At 41.4% G+C, this 19,183-nt stretch overlaps 3 protein-coding genes across 3 annotated transcripts; all 3 read left to right on the top strand.

The window, feature by feature from the left end:
• Window positions 1-2,916: 2,916 nt before the first annotated feature.
• Window positions 2,917-4,072, top strand: LOC306898518 (gamma-crystallin M2-like). The gene is made up of 3 exons (XM_079464052.1): window positions 2,917-3,061; window positions 3,151-3,393; window positions 3,477-4,072. The coding sequence occupies exons 1-3, from the start codon at window positions 3,056-3,058 to the stop codon at window positions 3,747-3,749; spliced, it is 522 nt and encodes a 173-aa protein (XP_079320178.1). The 5' UTR covers window positions 2,917-3,055; the 3' UTR covers window positions 3,750-4,072.
• A 4,329-nt stretch (window positions 4,073-8,401) lies between these two features.
• On the top strand, window positions 8,402-9,492 carry LOC306898522 (gamma-crystallin M2-like). The gene is made up of 3 exons (XM_079464056.1): window positions 8,402-8,466; window positions 8,556-8,798; window positions 8,894-9,492. The coding sequence occupies exons 1-3, from the start codon at window positions 8,461-8,463 to the stop codon at window positions 9,164-9,166; spliced, it is 522 nt and encodes a 173-aa protein (XP_079320182.1). The 5' UTR covers window positions 8,402-8,460; the 3' UTR covers window positions 9,167-9,492.
• An 8,013-nt stretch (window positions 9,493-17,505) lies between these two features.
• Window positions 17,506-18,674, top strand: LOC306898521 (gamma-crystallin M2-like). The gene is made up of 3 exons (XM_079464055.1): window positions 17,506-17,597; window positions 17,680-17,922; window positions 18,019-18,674. The coding sequence occupies exons 1-3, from the start codon at window positions 17,592-17,594 to the stop codon at window positions 18,289-18,291; spliced, it is 522 nt and encodes a 173-aa protein (XP_079320181.1). The 5' UTR covers window positions 17,506-17,591; the 3' UTR covers window positions 18,292-18,674.
• The last annotated feature ends 509 nt before the right edge of the window (window positions 18,675-19,183 follow it).

Below are 19,183 nucleotides of genomic sequence, written 5' to 3' on the forward strand. Positions count from 1 at the left end.
ACCCAACGTTTGCCCAACACAACAACAAACGTTGGGCCAACGTCTGTTTGCTACCTGGGTAACAGTGGGGTTAAGACGTATTATCTTGAAGCATAATACGATCGTTTCCCACTCATTCATGAAATATATGCAGCAAATCTAAGATAGGCCTACTTGTATTATAAAGACTGACAAAAGTGTTTTTGGAACACGTGAATTTGTTGACTATGCAGAAACCACCATTACATCATGTCACTTTATAAACTGTGCATGTTCTAAAGTGCTCTTTTGGCCCCTGTGGGGTATAGTATTGGGCTAGGCTATACTAATAGCTCAAACTAGAATCTGAGGTAGCAGCTGGTTGTTAGCCGATAGCACATTGTGTGCTAGCTACATAGCAGCTAACATGCTAACATTAGCACATTTGCAGTCACCCAAAATGCAACGCATTGAGGTGAATGTGTTTGGTAACCAACGAAAAAAAATTCTGTAGTTATATTTTCGGAAAAACTTCAGACTTTGTGTAACTTGAGAATAAGGGGCAGTCGTGGCCTAATGGTAAGAGAGTCTGACTCGTGACCAGAAAGTTGCAAGTTCGATCCTCAGGGCTGGTAGGTAACGACTGAGGTGCCTTTGAGCAAGGTACCTTACCCCTACTTGCTCCGTGGGCGCTGCAGTGATAACTGCTCCGGGTGTACGTGTGTTCTCGACTTGCTGTGCGTGTGTTCACATTTCAAGTATGGTTCACCATAACTGACTGTGGCGAGTCACCCCTAGCGCAATCAGCGTCGCCATGGCAACAGCGAGAGGTAACGAGGCACAGCTGTCGGTCGTCAGAGAATGATCTCAACCGGCATAAAAGCCAGTTGTACAGACAACACAGGAGGCTACCACTTCATTACATGCCAGTGCCTAATGTTGATTTCTCCTGTGATTTCTCCCAGGTTCCGACTGTTGACGGCCGACAGCATCCATGTACCCACGCTTACCGCAGCAAGACTCTACGAGGGACTTGCCGGACACAGGGATTTACACGAGCACACGGGACCGCACGGATTAAAGGGACTTCACAGACACGAGGGATTGCACGGGCCCGAGGGACTACACGCAGACGGGGTTCCAGGAAGAGCACGGCTCACCACCCCGCTCCGTACCCCGGCGCACCGAGACACTGTCTTGTTGTGTAATTTTGGATTCACCACCGGCCATTGGCCGACCCTTTAATAAATTCCCCTCCGGGGCATTGAGAGAACTGAAAGAGTTGTGCGTGTCGTTTCTCCACTCGTTACACTGACAAATAGGTCTCTTTCAGAATAGTGCCTAGCATTGTAACTAATAACTATAGATACAGATAACACAGTCTACGTGCATGAACTAAGGAATCAGCTACTTTTGACCATAAAACATTTTTGTGTGTTAACAACATCTGCTAAACATTTTAGAATGAGCTGTTCTACATTCATTCTGAATCATGCACATCTAACAGACGTCTTCTAGAGGTCTACATGAAATCTGACAGCAGACATCTCAGAGATGTAGGGCAGATGAGCAAATAGCTTCTGCCAGATTTCTTGCAGATAAAAATACAGAATAACTAGATGTTTGCCAGATTTCATGTGCTATACTGTATATATATTGCATTAACGATCGCATGTTAGCTAAAATGTCAGCAAGTGTTACAATATTAGGCTATATTTATTATAATACCTTTTTGTGTGATACAACATTATAATATTTGTGAACCTATCCCTTTTGAGCAGGATTGTGGTCAGGAATTTTTAAATACAGGGGTCCGACAACTAACTTTGCAATTCCTTGGCCTTTGCATCAGAAATAAACATTTTATATTCTAAGACTATTGTTTTCTATTTCCATTTGAGACTACTGATATGGAAGTAAAATTAATTTAATTCTTGATTTAAGGAAAAAGATATTCTGTGTAGAAAAAAATTGATTGCAATATATAACAATAATATATGACACATTGTAATATGTCAAATTAAATGGCATAACAGTATAATACTTAATACAGTCATAGTTCTGTAAAAATACAGTAATTTGCTGGCAACCCAGCTGAAGGAATGTAAATTAAAAGTGTAAATATTTACAGCACACTGTAAAAAAAATACAATTACAGCATTATACTGTATCTGGCAACTACAGTACAACACTGTAAATATTGTTTACAGTTGTGGTTCTGTAAAAATACAGAATGTGGCTGGCAACCCAGCTGCCAGTATTTTACTGTAAATTTACAGGGAAAAGTTTTACAGTGTATGTGCTTCATGTTTATAGGTAATGAATGTTGTTTTATTAGAATTAATATTCTGGCTCAATATAATATATGTGTCACACATGAAACAACCAAATATGTGTAAAACATCTTACATTTTTAAATTTACGACAACTGTGAGGCAATCTTTACTTTAAGATGATATTGACCATAGCTTTTGTTTCAAGAATTAGAATTCTTCGTAATTGATTTCCTAAAAAACAATCTTGAGTTGTATTAGGAGTACATATTATTCCTAACTTCAGAATCATAAAATATGTCAGGTAAGAAGAATGTGTATCCGGACCCTGATTTTGTATGCCACCCAATTTGCTATTCAGTGTATGCTTATGTAATTGCCAGGTTCTGTTTTAATGTACAAAGTCAACATGTCTGTCACTTACGCACACACACATGCACGCACGTGCACACAAATTATTTTGCGCCATATACTGCAAAGAGAATTTCGGCCTGAGAATTTCAAAGTGTGTCCTGATGTAAGCATCTTTCAAGTACACTGAACATAAAAAATTAAACAAAGAGATAAAACAACCCCTACAACAAAAGTGGTAACAATAGACATTCTGGACCATTTCTTTAGCGTTTTGCCATAACAATAGTGAGTACTGAGATCTACATAAGCTTTTGCTACAACATGCACTGTCAGGAATTGACTTACAATAGAGGCTATATAGTCTTTACTCTTGGTCTAGTATAAAGGTACGAGTGACAGCAGTCAACCAACAACCAGAATTAGCTTCAGCTTCTCCATTGTGGAACTACTGAAGATCAACCAACACAAACATGAAGGTATACTTGATTAACCACGATTTTAAACAAATAACTTGCATTTGGTACATTTCACTTTAATTTACCAAGAGTTTAACTCTGAATTTCAGGTCACCTTTTATGAAGAGAGGAACTTCCAGGGTCGCTCTTATGAGTGTATGGGGGACTGTTCTGACATGTCCTCCTACCTGAGCCGCTGTCACTCATGTAGAGTGGAGAGTGGATGCTGGATGATGTACGAACATCCCAATTACATGGGAAACCAGTATTTCTTTAGGAGGGGCGAGTACGCTGACTACACGTCTATGTTTGGAATGAGCAACAGTATCAGATCCTGCCGTATGATCCCCATGGTGAGCACAGAGAACATCCAGATTTAAGTCTACATTTATGTTTTTTTCCAGGAAAAATGTTAACGATGATCTTACCCATACAGTACAGGGGATCCTATAGAATGAGGATTCATGAGAAGGAGAACTTTGGAGGTCAGATGTATGAGCTAATGGATGACTGTGACTCCTGCATGGACCGCTACCGCATGTCATACTGTCAGTCCTGTCATGTGATGGATGGTCACTGGCTCATGTATGAGCAGCCCCACTACAGAGGCAGAATGTGTTGGTTCAGACCTGGAGAGTACAGGAATTTCAGCAATATGGGTGGCATGAAATTCATGAGCATGAGGCGTATCATGGATTCATGGTATTAGTGTATCAATAAAAACGTATTTCTTCCACAAAAACTGTGTCTCTAAAATAATTAGTTTTGGGTTTTATAAATTAACAGAAGTAATATAATAGAAACAACAGATTTTCTATTTATTACAATACATATTTAACCAAACATATTCATGGCAAACAGCATGTAGTATACTGTAAGCAAAATGATCAAAATGTTATCCTTAAACATATTCTAAGAAACCATTGATTTTCTATAACTTGCAAAGATCTCATAACTTCCAAAGTACTCTATATAATTTTTCCATGTTCATTTGTAAATACAGAAATAAATACATCGACAGTTGCGTAAATTGCACGCAAACTAATTTCAAGAATGTAGTCAACACATTCAGATCAAGCTTGCTTACACCATTAATGGCATAGTTATATCATGGCAAAAAGCCTAACCAAAGATGCTCCCCTCAAGAGATGGATCTATCACAGGCTGAGTTAAGGAATCACCCAGGACAGCTGGCTAGCACAATGTAAACAGGTCCAGCATCCTAATTCTCATATTATATATTCTAAATAGTAGAGGTCGACCGATTCATTGGTGTAACTGAAAATCACCAACTATAAAGGAAGTCATAGGCGGCGCCAGAGAGGGGCTAGCAGGTGCTTTAGCTTCCCCAAGAAAGGCCAAAGCTCTCTCATAGCACCCCTAAATATTTTGATAGCAATAATATAAAGGCTGCGTTCTAATGTATAATTTAGTTAATAAATTAAAAGAATAAATGAAATGTAAAAACATTTACCTACTTTGGTGTAACCTAACGAAACGATTAATCACAGAAAAGTCATGCAATTAAAATTTGTAATCATTACCCAGCACTAATAAGGATACGTCTTCGAAGGGTTAATTTACCATAGGAGAGTGTGAGTAACTTGTGATGCGATCGCTCTTCACTCAAATATATGCAAAGCATATAATATGATGTCTATGTAATTTTATCTGTTTTCAGAAGGTTATGATGACAGTAGGGTGGTCATACGTCCGGCTTTTGGCCGGACAGTCCGGATTTTAAGCCCCCTGTCCGGCGCAGCCTCAAGCCGAACACTCATTTGTCCTCATTTTCGGAGTTGCGCTGAATCGGCCTTAAAAATGCGCTGTAAAACCTTTATTGGGACGCAGCAGCACACGCCGTAAGATTTCCGGTCAAACAAATGATTGGCTGAAAGAGCTGTCAAAAATAAATATCTGATATATAATTGGTTAAAAACGTAAACAAGCCTCCACGAATTGAGGTGGAGTCCACGTACTGTCTACGTCACATCATAACGTTAACATGCCGAAACGTCCGACATCATTTAATCCGGAATGGACAAAAGAGCACAAATTCATATCAAAAAGCAGTGGAGATGCTTTCCATGGATTTTGCACACTATATCGCTGTAAAGTGGATGTTAGTTGTAAAGGGAAAGCCGCCATTGACCGGCATGCCAGCACTGAAAAACATAAAGGTAACCGATGAGCTGTTGGTACGTCTTCCCTTAGGTCTTAATTTCAAGAGGCAACATCACCTTAGATCACCTCAGGCAAAATCTCCGCTGCTGAGCTTTGTAAAGTCTATCATGCAGTCAAGCATCACCAGTCATACAGGAGTGTCTTGAATAAATACAAATACTGTGAACAAACACTTTTTTGCCTCTTCTGTTACACATAGGTCTACATCAAGATACGTTGTTGATCAAATTGCCTGGCAATGAATAGAGTAGGCTATTTCAGAATCACTGTATCATGATACCATAGATATGATAGACACAATTGTATTGTATTTGCGAGTACATCAGATGCAGTTATTCTTGCCTCACTAAATGCCGCAAAGTGTGCTCCTTTTTGGTGTTATGGAAATGGCCACCCTAGATGACAGTGGGGTTCAGAAAGTACTCTGACAGCATAATGTGATTGTTTCCCACTCATTCGTGAAATATATGCTTCAAATTTAAGATATAGCCTACTTGTATTATAAAAACTGACAAAAGTGTTTTTGGAAGTCATATGGAGACTGTTAAAACACATTAGACACAACTTTCATCCTTTAAATGTAAAAGTGTTACTTTTCCTGTCAATCCATTGAGCATGAGCAGCGACGCTTATGCATGCAGGGCATGGGAAGAAACAATGAAATACAGGGCAGTTACATCTTCATCTGTCTTCGAGAACTTTTGCTTATGGTTCCTTCATGTAGTTGATAAGCGTATTTGTCTGTTATCAGTGTCGTAAATACTGTCACTGTATAAGCTTCTAGTGGGCAACTCAATACACATAAATTTGTTGACAATGCAGATACCGCTGTTACATCATGTAACTTTATAAACTGTGCGTGTACTAAAGTGCTATTTTGGCCCCTGTTGGGTATACTATTGGGCTATACTTATAGATCAAACTAGAATCTGAAGTAGCAGCTGCTTGTTGGCCAATAGCACATTGTGTGCTAGCTAAATAGCAGCTAACATGCTAACATTAGCACATTTGCAATCAGCCAAAACACAACGCATGGACGTGAATGTGTTTGGTAACCAACGAAAATAATACTTTTCTGTAGTTATATTAACCAGTAACGTTGGTGTGCCAATAAACAACCTGAGCAAAGCGTAAAAACTAATAAGCTCAAATGTACAGGACAGTAAGACAAAATTTACATATATGACTTTCAAATCCAGTAGTAGGAAGGCTAGGTCTCCATCCGTTTTGCAACCCGTTGTTTCGTACAGCTCACACCACCGAAGCATGTTAGATATTTATTCTTGTTCGGGCTCGTGTTTGTGTTCGATCACTCTCTCTCGTTCTTCGCTTCCTCCGACAAAAGATGATTGGTTCTCAAGTCAAACCCCATTCTGTCAGCCTCGACACAACGAGAGACAGACAGAAAAGCAAACTGAGTTTGCACTTCCTTTATATACATATGTGCATTTTAATTTTTTTTGTTGAGAAAATTGAATAACATTAGCTAAAACATTTCAGTCTTTTCGTGTTTATAGGTCATGAAAGTAAACACATGGTAAATTGATATTCTATACAAATATTACCACATTGGAATACAATCTATCTTTCATGAAAGAGCATTTGGGTTTGGAATTACATAAAGGTAAGCAAGTGATAACAGAATTAACATTTTTGTAACTAATAATAGTTAAAGAGAATTTATTTAAAAGTAATGCATTTAAAATATTTTCAGGTAACATAGTTCTTTTAAGGTACAGTGTGTAAATATTTTGCAGTAAAATATCCAAAAACTACTAAGCCAGTGTTATATACTTTGTTCAGCTGAGTAGCTACAATATCTCAAATGTTTCCAACTACTTGTAAATCATGAAAAAATCCCCATTCTACAAACAGTGACACAGGGCTGTGCAGTCAACCTGTCAATGGCGTCATATCCGTGTAACCCTTTGTTACCACCTTTACTGAAGTAGAAACCGCATGAGAACAGTGTCATGGACAAAAACGAAGATGTGTCGTCTAGCAAGCTACAAGCTTGTTTCAATCAGTCACTTATTTATAGACCACAATTATACGCAACATTAAAAAACGTTATTACTTTACCTCATCCGCTAACATAATTTCACTTTCCCGTCTGATTGATGGGCATCAGCGGTGGAGTTGAAGACAACAGATTCCATCACTCCACGCTCCATCACAGCGTGTTATATTAACAGCCCCTAACACCAAACTCCGCTCATATCAATAGCAACTCCCACTTTCTTAAATTTAATTTGGGCTGTAATCTTTGCCTTCTATTATTTGATTGGTCGGTAATCCTTATCTTCCTTCATTTGATTGACCAAGTCAGTCAGACATTTAAGAGAGCTTTGACCCAGAATAAATTTAAAAGCTTCAGAACGTTTTTCAACTACGAAAGCTAAAAGAAAAAGTAACTAGACCTTGTCATTCTTATATAAAAAATACCTCAATGGCAAGTAAATAGTCAGAATTAAAATATAATACACATGAAACAACCAAATATGTATAAAACTTCTTAGATTTTTATATTTAACTGTGTGGCAATCTTTACTGTAAGATGATATTGACCATAGCTTTGGTTTCAAGAATTTGAATTCTTCGTAATTGATTCCCTAAAATACAATCTTGAGTTGTTTCTGGAGTACATCATATTCCTAATTTGGAATGTCAGGTATGAAGAATAAAATATGTCAGGTAAGAAGAATGTGAATCCGGCCCCAGATTTTTTGTCACCCAATTTGCTATTCAGTGTATGCGTATGAAATTGCCGGGTTCTGTTTTAATGTACAAAGTCATCATGTCTGTCGCTTACGCACACACGCAAACAAATTCTTTAGCATCATCTGCTGCAAAGAGCCTCGCAGAGGATTAGTAATCACAAGCAAATTTCATTCAATTTCGGCCTGAGAATTTTAAAGTGTGTCCTGATTTAAGCATCATTCTAAAACACTGAACAAAAAAAATTTAACAAAGAGATAAAACAACCCCTACAAAAAAACTGGTAACAATAGACATTCTGAGCCATTTCTTTAGCGTTTTGCCATAACAATAGTGAGTACTGAGATCTACATAAGCTTTTGCTACAACATGCACTGTCAGGAATTGACTTACAATAGAGGCTATATAGTCTTTACTCTTGGTCTAGTATAAAGGTACGAGTGACACCAGTCAACCAACAACCAGAATTAGCTTCAGCTTCTCCATTGTGGAACTACTGAAGATCAACCAACACAAAAATGAAGGTATACTTGATTAACCACGATTTTAAACAAATTACTTTCATTTGGTACATTTCACCTTAATTTACCAAGAGATTAACTCTGAATTTCAGGTCACCTTTTATGAAGAGAGGAACTTCCAGGGTCGCTCTTATGAGTGTATGGGGGACTGTTCTGACATGTCCTCCTACCTGAGCCGCTGTCACTCATGTAGAGTGGAGAGCGGATGCTGGATGATGTACGAACATCCCAATTACATGGGAAACCAGTATTTCTTTAGGAGGGGCGAGTACGCTGACTACACGTCTATGTTTGGAATGAGCAACAGTATCAGATCCTGCCGTATGATCCCCATGGTGAGCACAGAGAACATTGTGATTTGGTTCCAGATTTAAGTCTACATTTGTTTTTTTTCCCAGTAAAAATGTTAACGATGATCTTACCCATACAGCACAGGGGATCCTACAGAATGAGGATTCATGAGAAGGAGAACTTTGGAGGTCAGATGTATGAGCTAATGGATGACTGCGACTCCTGCATGGACCGCTACCGCATGTCATACTGTCAGTCCTGTCATGTGATGGATGGTCACTGGCTCATGTATGAGCAGCCCCACTACAGAGGCAGAATGTGTTGGTTCAGACCTGGAGAGTACAGGAATTTCAGCAATATGGGTGGCATGAAATTCATGAGCATGAGGCGTATCATGGATTCATGGTATTAGTGTATCAATAAAAACGTTTTTCTTCCACAAAAACTGTGTCTCTAAAATAATTAGTTTTGGGTTTTATAAATTAACAGAAGTAATATAATCCAAATAACAGATTTTCTATTTATTACAATACACATTTAACCAAACATATTTATGGCAAACAGCATGTAGTATACTGTAAGTGAAATTGCGACTTAAGATCCAAAATATCATATTCTAAGAAACCATTGATTTTCTATAACTTGCAAAGATCTCATAACTTAAAAAGTACTCAATATAATTTTTCCATGTTCATTTGAAAATAAATTTTAACAGATGTAATGAAATAAATACATTGATATATTTTTGCACGCAAACTAATTTCAAGAATGTAGTCAACACATTCAGATCAAGCTTGCTTACACCATTAATGGTATAGTTATATCAGCAAAAAAGCCTAACCAAAGATGCTCCCCTCGAGTGCTGGATCTATTTCAGGCTGAGTCAAGGAATCACCCAGGACAGCTGGCTAGCACAATGTAAACAGGTCCAATCCTAATTCTCATATTATACATCCTAAATAGTAGAGGTCAAACGATTCATGGGTGTAACTGAAAAATCACCACCTATAAAGGAAGTCATAGGCGGCGCCAGAGAGGGGCTAGCAGGTGCTTTAGTTTCCCCAAGAAAGACCAAAGCTCCCTCATAGCACCCCTAAATATTTTGATAATAATAATAAAAAGCCGTCATGCTCTGAAGGATATGTAGTCACTACAGGGTTAACTTACCATCGGAGAGCGTGAGTAACTTGTGATGCGATCGCTTTTCTCGCACATAAAAATTTAAAAATACTGCATAGTGTTGCTTTAAGTGGTTGAGTATGCATGATAAAGTGTATCCACTTTGGCCCTTCTAGCAAAACTTCTTAAGTTCTCCTCAAATAACTTAACAAATAGCTTGTTAGAATAAAATAGCATGTGCTTCATCATTGCCTATACTCACCTGCTTGTGAGGTAACAGTACGATATTTTCATCTATCCAATAAACTTTAGTTTATGTCACAAGCGCCTCACATTCTCATGTGTGTATATATATGTATAAAATGTCTGCTTAAGATCTGGAGATCTGGAAAATATCTGCTGTGTAAAAACATCTGCTAAACATGTTAGAAAGAGCTGCTGAACATCATTGTAAATCATATATATATATATATATATATATATATATATATATATATATATATATATATATATATATATATATCTTACAGACGTCTTCTAGAGCAGCGTTTTTAACCTTTTTTAAAGCATGGACCGGTTTTGTTTTAAAAATATCCACACAGACCGGTTGGTGGGGATGGAGGAAAGTACAATGAAAATAATAATCCATTACTGTGAATAAATAACTACTTATTATGTACTTATTTATTATTAATTTACTTTCCATTTAATCATCAAACTTCGCCTGTACATGCACCGGTCTCGTATCATGGAGGAGATCGAGAGCATAAGAGGACAACCGACCGGACTGTCAGTGAGAGAGGACCAGGCCTGGCTTTTAGTATGGTTTGTGTGTGTCGCGGGCAGTCGTATTACATATTTATGAACTTCTAAATATAACTTACTAACAAAGCCATTTACAAACTCACCATAACTCAATTAATGGGAGCCTTGGGCTTGTTTCCCCACAATAATACAGTCCAAGCAAAGATTGATGGGTGACAGTGAAACGCAAAGTGTGTTGCAAATGTCCAGCCTGCTTCGTAACTTTGTTTTTGTTGCTGTCACTGTTTTTCAGTTCTGGATGCTTAGTTTCAAGATGTCTAAGCAATTTTGAGGGCTTTGCCTCATTCGCATATCTATCTCCACATATTACACACATAGGGTTTGGAGCTTGTGAGCTGCCGGTAGCGACAAACCCATAATTTAGATATGAATCATCGTATTTTCGGTTAAAGGTGACGTTCTTTTCTTGTAAGAAACATTAGCTATCTCTGAATCACAATCACTCTTTTCTTTCCTCCTCCACTAAAGAATCCATTTGTCTGAATACTTAGGACCATGTGATATTTCAGTTTTTCCTTTTTTAATAAATCTGCAAAAATGTCAACAATTCTGTGTTTTTCTATCAATATTGGGTGCTGTGTGTACGTTAATGAGAAAAAAAATGAACATAAATGATTTTAGCAAATGGCTGCGATATAACAAAGAGTGACCAATTTAAGGGGGTCTGAATACTTTAAGTACCAACTGTATATAGAATTTGAATTTGGTGTAGATAGAATAAGAACATGGATCCATCATGCCTTGTTACCACTGTGCAGGCTGGTGGTGTAATGGTGTGGGGATGTTTTCTTGGCACAGTTTAGGCCCCTTAGTGCCAATTGGGCATCGTTTAAATGCCACGGCCTATCTGAGCATTGTTTCTGACCATATCCATCCCTTTATGATCACCATGTACCCATCCTCTGATGGCTACTTCCAGCACTTGCAGGATAATGCACCATGTCACAAAGCTCTAATCATTTCAAATTGGTTTCTTGAACATGACAATGAGTTCACTCTACTAAAATGGCCCCCACAGTCACCAGATCTCAACCCAATAGAGCATCTTTGGGATGTGGTGAAACGGGAGCTTCGTGCCCTGGATGTGCATCCCACAAATCTCAATCAACTGCAAGATGCTATCCTATCAATATGAGCCACATTTCTAAAGAATGCTTTCAGCACCTTGTTGAATCAATGCTACGTAGAATTAAGGCAGTTCTGAAGGCGAAAGGGGGTCAAACACAGTATTAGTATGGTGTTCCTAATTATCTTTAAGATGAGTGTATATATATAGTAGCGTGTGATGTGTTAAATAGCATTAACAATCGCATGCTAGCTAAAATGTTAGCAAGCGTTACAATATTAGGCTATATTTATTATAATACTTTTTTGTTTGATACGACATCATAATATTTGTCAACCTCCACCTTTGGAGCAGGGTTGTGGCTAGGATTTTATTATTACAGGGATCCAAAAACTGAGTTTGTACTTTCTTTATATACATATACATGTGCATTTTACAAAATTTGGAGTGCAAATTAGATAACATTGGCTAAAACATTACTGTCTTTTCGTGTTTATAAGTGATGAAAGTAAACACATGGTAAATTAATATTCTTATACAAATATCACCAGTTGGAATACAATCTATCTTTCATGAAAAAGCATTTGGGTTTGGAATTACATAAAGGGAAGCAAGTGATAACAGAATTACAATTTTTGAGTGAACTTTTCATTTAACCTTTGTGTAGCAGACATAGACATTGAAAAAGTTGCAGACACGTTTTTTTATCTGTTTTATGAAAATAATAATTAAAGAGAATTTATTTAAAATGACCCCTTATGATGTTTAAAATAACAAGGACCGTGACAACGCCCGGTATGGCGCAACCGGGGCACCACCCTGGAGCCAGGCCCGGGGTCGGTGCTCGCATGCGAGCGCCTGGTGGCCGGGCCTTTCCCCACGGGGTCCGGCCGGGCTCAGCCCGAAGGAGCGATGTGGGGCCGCCTTCCCGTGGGCTCACCACGTGCGGGAGGGACCATAGGGGGTCGGTGCGTAGTGGATCGGGCGGCAGTCGGAGGCGAGTGCCTCGACAGCCCGATCCCTGGACACGGAAGCTAGCTCTAGGGACGTGGAGCGTCACCTCGCTGGCAGGGAAGGAGCCTGAGATGGTGCGTGAGGTTGAGAGGTTCCGACTAGAGGTTCCGTCGGGATCACCTCTACGCATGGCTTGGGCTCTGGAACCACACTCCTCGAGAGAGAGGATGGACACTTCATCACTCTGGAGTTGCCCATGGGGAGAGGCGGCGGGCTGGTGTGGGTCTGCTTATAGCCCCCCAGCTCTCCCGCCATGTGTTGGAGTTTACCCCGGTGAACGAGAGGGTCGTCTCCCTGCGCCTACGGGTCGGGGATAGGTCTCTCACTGTTGTTTGTGCCTACGGGCTGAACGGCCGTGCAGAGTACCCGACCTTCTTGGAGTCTCTGGGAGGGGTGCTGGAAAGTACTCCGCTTGGGGACTCCGTCGTCCTACTGGGGGACTTCAACGCCCATGTCGGCAACGACAGTGACACCTGGAGGGGCGTGATTGGGAGGAACGGCCCCCCTGATCTGAACCCGAGCGGTGTTCAGTTATTGGACTTCTGTGCTAGTCACAGTTTGTCTAAAACGAACACCATGTTCAAGCATAAGGGTGTCCATCAGTGCACGTGGCACCAGGACACCCTAGGCCACAGGTCGATGATCGACTTTGTGGTCGTTTCATCTGACCTGCGACCATATGTTTTGGACACTCGGGTTAAGAGAGGGGCGGAGCTGTCAACTGATCACCACCTGGTGGTTAGTTGGATCCGATGGCAGGAGAGGAAGCTGGACAGACTCGGCAGACAAAAACGTACTGTAAGGGTCTGCTGGGAACGCCTGGCCGAGTCTCCTGTCAGAGAGATCTTTAACTCCCACCTCCGGCAGAGCTTCAACCAGATCCCGAGGGAGGCTGGAGACATTGAGTCCGAGTGGACCATGTTCTCCGCCTCCACTGTCGAAGCGGCCACTCGGAGCTGTGGCCGTAAGGTCTCCGGTGCCTGTCGAGGCGGGAATCCCCGAATCCGGTGGTGGACACCGGAAGTAAGGGAAACCGTCAAGCTGAAGAAGGAGTCTTATCGGGCCTGGTTGGCTTGTGGGACTCCTGAGGCAGCTGACAGGTACCGGCAGGCCAAGCGGACTGCTGCCCGGGTGGTTTTGGAGGCAAAAACTCGAGCCTGGGAGGAGTTTGGTGAGGCCATGGAGAAGGACTATCGAATGGCCTCAAAGAGATTCTGGCAAACCGTCCGGTGCCTCAGGAGAGGGAAACAGTGCCCTACCAACGCTGTTTACAGTGGAGGTGGGAGGCTGTTGACCTCAACTGGGGATGTCGTCGGACGGTGGAAGGAGTACTTCGAGGATCTTCTCATTCCCACCGTCACGTCCTCCATTGAGGAAGCAGAGGCTGAGGGCTCAGAGGTGGACTCGTCCATCACCCAAGCCGAAGTCACTGAGGTAGTCAAGAAACTCCTCAGTGGCAAGGTGAGATTCGCCCTGAGTACCTCAAGTCTCTGGATGTTGTGGGGCTGTCTTGACTGACACGCCTCTGCAGCATCGCGTGGCAGTCGGGGACAGTGCCTCTGGGATGGCAGACCGGGGTGGTGGTCCCCCTTTTTAAGAAGGGGGACCGGAGGGTGTGTTCCAACTACAGGGGATCACACTTCTCAGCCTTCCCTCGAAAGTCTATGCCAGGGTACTGGAGAGGAGAATACGGCCGATAGTAGAACCTTGGATTCAGGAGGAACAGTGTGGTTTTCGTCCAGGCCGTGGAACGCTGGACCAGCTCTACACCCTCTACAGGGTGCTGGAGGGTTAATGGGAGTTTGCTCAACCAATCCACATGTGTTTTGTGGATTTGGAGAAGGTATTTGACTGTGTCCCTCGTGGCATCCTGTTGAGGGTGCTTCGGGAGTATGAGGTCTGTGGTCCTTTACTAAGGGCTGTCCCTGTACGGCCGAAGCAGGAGCTTGGTTCGCATTGCCGGCAGTAAGTCGGACTTGTTCCCAGTGCATGTCGGACTCCGGCAGGGCTGCCCTTTGTCACCGGTTCTGTTCGTAATTTTTATGGACAGAATTTCTAGGCGCAGCCAGGGGCCGGAGGGTGTCAGGTTTGGGGACCACACGATCTCGTCTCTGCTATTTGCGGATGATGTTGTCGTGTTGGCCCCTTCAAACCAGGACCTTCAGCATGCACTGGGACGGTTTACAGCAGAGTGTGAAGCGGCTGGAATGAAAATCAGTACCTCCAAATCCGAGGCCATCGTCCTCAGTCGGAAAATGGTGGCTTGCACACTTCAGGTTGGTGGAGAGTTCCTTCCTCAAGTGGAGGAGTTTAAGTATCTCGGGGTCTTGTTCACGAGTGAGGGAAGGATGGATCGGGAGATTGACAGACGGATCGGTGCAGCTTCTGCAGTAATGTGGTCGATGTACCGGTCCGTCGTGGTGAAGAAAGAGCTGAGCCGCAAGGCGAAGCTCTCAATTTACCGGTCAATCTACGTTCCTACTCTCACCTATGGTCATGAGCTTTGGGTCATGACCGAAAGGACAAGATCCCGGATACAGGCGGCTGAAATGAGCTTCCTCCGCAGGGTGGCTGGGCGATCCCTTAGAGATAGGGTGAGAAGCTCGGTCACCCGGGAGGAGCTCGGAGTAGAGCCGCTGCTCCTCCACATCGAGAGGGGTCAGCTGAGGTGGCTCGGTCATCTGTTACGGATGCCTACTGGACGCCTTCCGCGGAAGGTGCTCCGGGCCCGTCCGACCGGGAGGAGACCCCGGGGAAGACCTAGGACACGCTGGTGGGACTATGTCTTCCGGCTGGCCTGGGAACGCCTCGGTGTCCCCCCGGAAGAGTAGGAGGAAGTGTCTAGGGTGAGGGATGTCTGGGCATCTCTGCTTAGACTGCTGCCCCCGCGACCCGGCCCCGGATAAGCGGTAGAAAATGAATGAATGAATATTTAAAATGTATGTATTTAAAATATTTTCAGGCAACAGTTGTTTTTAAGGTACAGTTTGTACAAATCTTGCAGTAAAATATCCAAAAACCACTAAGCCAGAGTTATTTATTTTGTTCAGCTGAGTTCCTACAATATCTCAAATGTTTCCAACTACTTGTAAATCATGAATTCTACATGAATTCGCCATTCTAAAATCAGTGACACAGGGCTGTGCAGTCGCCTGTCAATGGCGTCATATCCGTGTTACCGTCTCGGTCATGTATGTAACCTGTGTTACCTGATGGAGGGAACGAGACGTTGTGTCGAACCGACAGATGGGGTTTGACTTGAGAACCTATCATCTTCTGACTAGTTTTGAAAAGGCCAATGAAATTGGCGAATTAAATTTGCATGCCGGACTCCGTCCCCGGAAATCCGGGTATAAAGGGAAGACGGCGTGCTCATTCATTCACCTTTTGTGCTGAGGAGCCTGAGAGCATTTCTCGACTGCTGCAGTGGACGGAAAGTGTTGTGGCTCACAGGCGTCTCACAGGCGCTTGTGGCTGTGGCTGTGGCTGTGGCTGTGGATGTGGATGTGGATGTGGATGTGGATGTGGATGTGGATGTGGATGTGGATGTGGATGTGGATGTGGATGTGGATGTGGATAAACCCACAAAGCGCAAGCATTAGCAATCTCTCTACGGGAGAATGAGCTCACCCTTTTCTTCTCCTTCTCTGCTTATATGCTCCTCTCTTAATGAGGCACAGGTGTAAACGATCGGCAGGTGCGGTGGCTTGAGTGTGGTGTTTCCATGGCGACGCTGATTGGCCATTGGTCCGCTCGCCACACAGGTTACAATCTCTAGTGAAGAGACGCTGACTGGCTGGACTGAAGTGCCGCAAGGTGGATGTCCACCTGGAGGAAGTCACAGGTTGACACGAGGGTAAGAGGGTAAAGGCTTCGATTCGCGCTCGAAACCAATGTACCAAGTATCCAGCCGCGAGTGCTGGGGGATAGGTGGTGTGGTGCACTGCAGCCCAGTTTACATTTATGCATTTGGCAGACGCTTTTATCCAAAGCGACTTACATTGCATCATCCTATACATTTTTACATAGGTATGTGCAATCCCCTGGGACAACTGGGAGGCAATCTTTACTTTAAGATGATATTGACCATAGCTTTTGTTTCAAGAATTTGAATTCTTCTAAATTGATTCAATAAAATACCATCTTGAGTTGTTTCAGGAGTACATCATATTCCTAACTTCGGAATTATAAAATATGTTCGGTAAGAAGATTGTGAATCCGGTCCCTGATTTTTTATGCCACCCAATTTGCTATTCAGTGTATGCTTATAAAATAGCTGGGTTCTATTTTAATGTACAAAGTCAACATGTCTGTCGCTCCCACACACATGCACGCACGTGCACGGAAATTCTTTAGCGCCATCTGCTGCAAAGAGAATTGCATAATATCAGTAATCACAAGCAAATTACATTCAATATCTGAGAATTTTAAAGTGTGTCCTGATTTAAGCATCATTCTAAAACACTAAACAAAAATTTTTTGTAAACAAAAATTTTTTGTAAACAAAAATTTTTTGTAAACAAAAATTTTTTGTAAAATTTTTTACAAAGAGATAAAACAACCCCTACAACAAAACTGGTAACAATAGACATTCTGGAGCATTTCTTTAGCGTTTTGCCATAACAATAGTGAGTCATGAGACCGACATAAGCTTTTGCTACAACATGCACTGTCAGGAATTGACTGACAATAGAGGCTATATAGTCTTTACTCTTGGTCTAGTATAAAGGTACGAGTGACAGCAGTCAACCAACAACCAGAATTAGCTTTAGCTTCTCCATTGTGGAACTACTGAAGATCAACCAACACAAAAATGAAGGTATACTTGATTAACCACGATTTCAAAAAATAACTTTCATTTGGTACATTTCACTTTAATTTACCAGGATATTAACTTTCAGGTCACCTTTTATGAAGAGAGGAACTTCCAGGGTCGCTCTTATGAGTGTATGGGGGACTGTTCTGACATGTCCTCCTACCTGAGCCGCTGTCACTCATGTAGAGTGGAGAGCGGATGCTGGATGATGTACGAACATCCCAACTACATGGGAAACCAGTATTTCTTTAGGAGGGGCGAGTACGCTGACTACACGTCTATGTTTGGAATGAGCAACAGTATCAGATCCTGCCGTATGATCCCCATGGTGAGCACAGAGAACATTGTGATTTGGTTCCAGATTTAAGTCTACATTTATGTTTTTTTTCCGGGAAAAATGTTAACGATGATCTTACCCATACAGTACAGGGGATCCTATAGAATGAGGATCCATGAGAAGGAGAACTTTGGAGGTCAGATGTATGAGCTAATGGATGACTGTGACTCCTGCATGGACCGCTACCGCATGTCATACTGTCAGTCCTGTCATGTGATGGATGGTCACTGGCTCATGTATGAGCAGCCCCACTACAGAGGCAGAATGTGTTGGTTCAGACCTGGAGAGTACAGGAATTTCAGCAATATGGGTGGCATGAAATTCATGAGCATGAGGCGTGTCATGGATTCCTGGTATTAGTGTTTCAATAAAATGGTTCTTCCACAAAAACTGTCTCTAAAAATTTGTTTTGGGTTTTATAAATTAACAGAATATAATACAAACAACACATTTGTTTTTTTCTATTCATTACAATACATATTTAAGCAAATTATGAATTATTAAATAATATTTATGGCAAACAGCATGCAGTATACTGTAAGTGCAACTTAAGATCCAAAATGATCAAAATTATATCCTTAAACATATTCTAAGAAACCATTGATTTTCTATAACTTGCAAAGATCTCATAACTTGCAAAGTACTTAATATAATTTATCCATGTTATTTTTTTAATTAATTTTTACAGATGTAATGAAATAAATACATTGACACTTGTGTAAATTATATTTTTGTTTGCAAACTAATTTCAAGAATGTAGTCAACACATTCTGATCAAGCTTGTTTACACCATTAATGGTATAGTTATATCAGCAAAAAAGCCTAACCAAAGATGAATTATGGTATTCTGAATTTGCCTATTTAATCATATAATGCTCTCCTCAAGTGCTGGATCTATCTCAGGCTGAGTCAAGGAAACACCCACGGCAGGTGGGTAGCACAATGTAAATAGGTCCAGCATCCTAATTCTCATATAATACATCTTAAATAGTAGAGGTCGACCGATTCATCAGTATAACTGATAAATCACCACCTATAACAGTAGTCATAGGCGGCGCCAGCGAAAGGGTTGAGCAGGTGCTTTAACTTCCCCAAGAAAGACCAAAGCTCCCTCATAGCACCTTTAAATATTTTTATAGCAATAATATAAAGACTGCGTTCTAATGTATAATTTAGTTAATAAAAAAAAGAACTGTAAAAACATTTACTTCTTACGTGTGCGTAACGTCACGTGACATGAGTTGCAGCTACG

Source organism: Barbatula barbatula (genome assembly GCF_947034865.1).
Source record: "Barbatula barbatula genome assembly, chromosome: 9".
Classification (NCBI taxonomy): domain Eukaryota; kingdom Metazoa; phylum Chordata; class Actinopteri; order Cypriniformes; family Nemacheilidae; genus Barbatula; species Barbatula barbatula.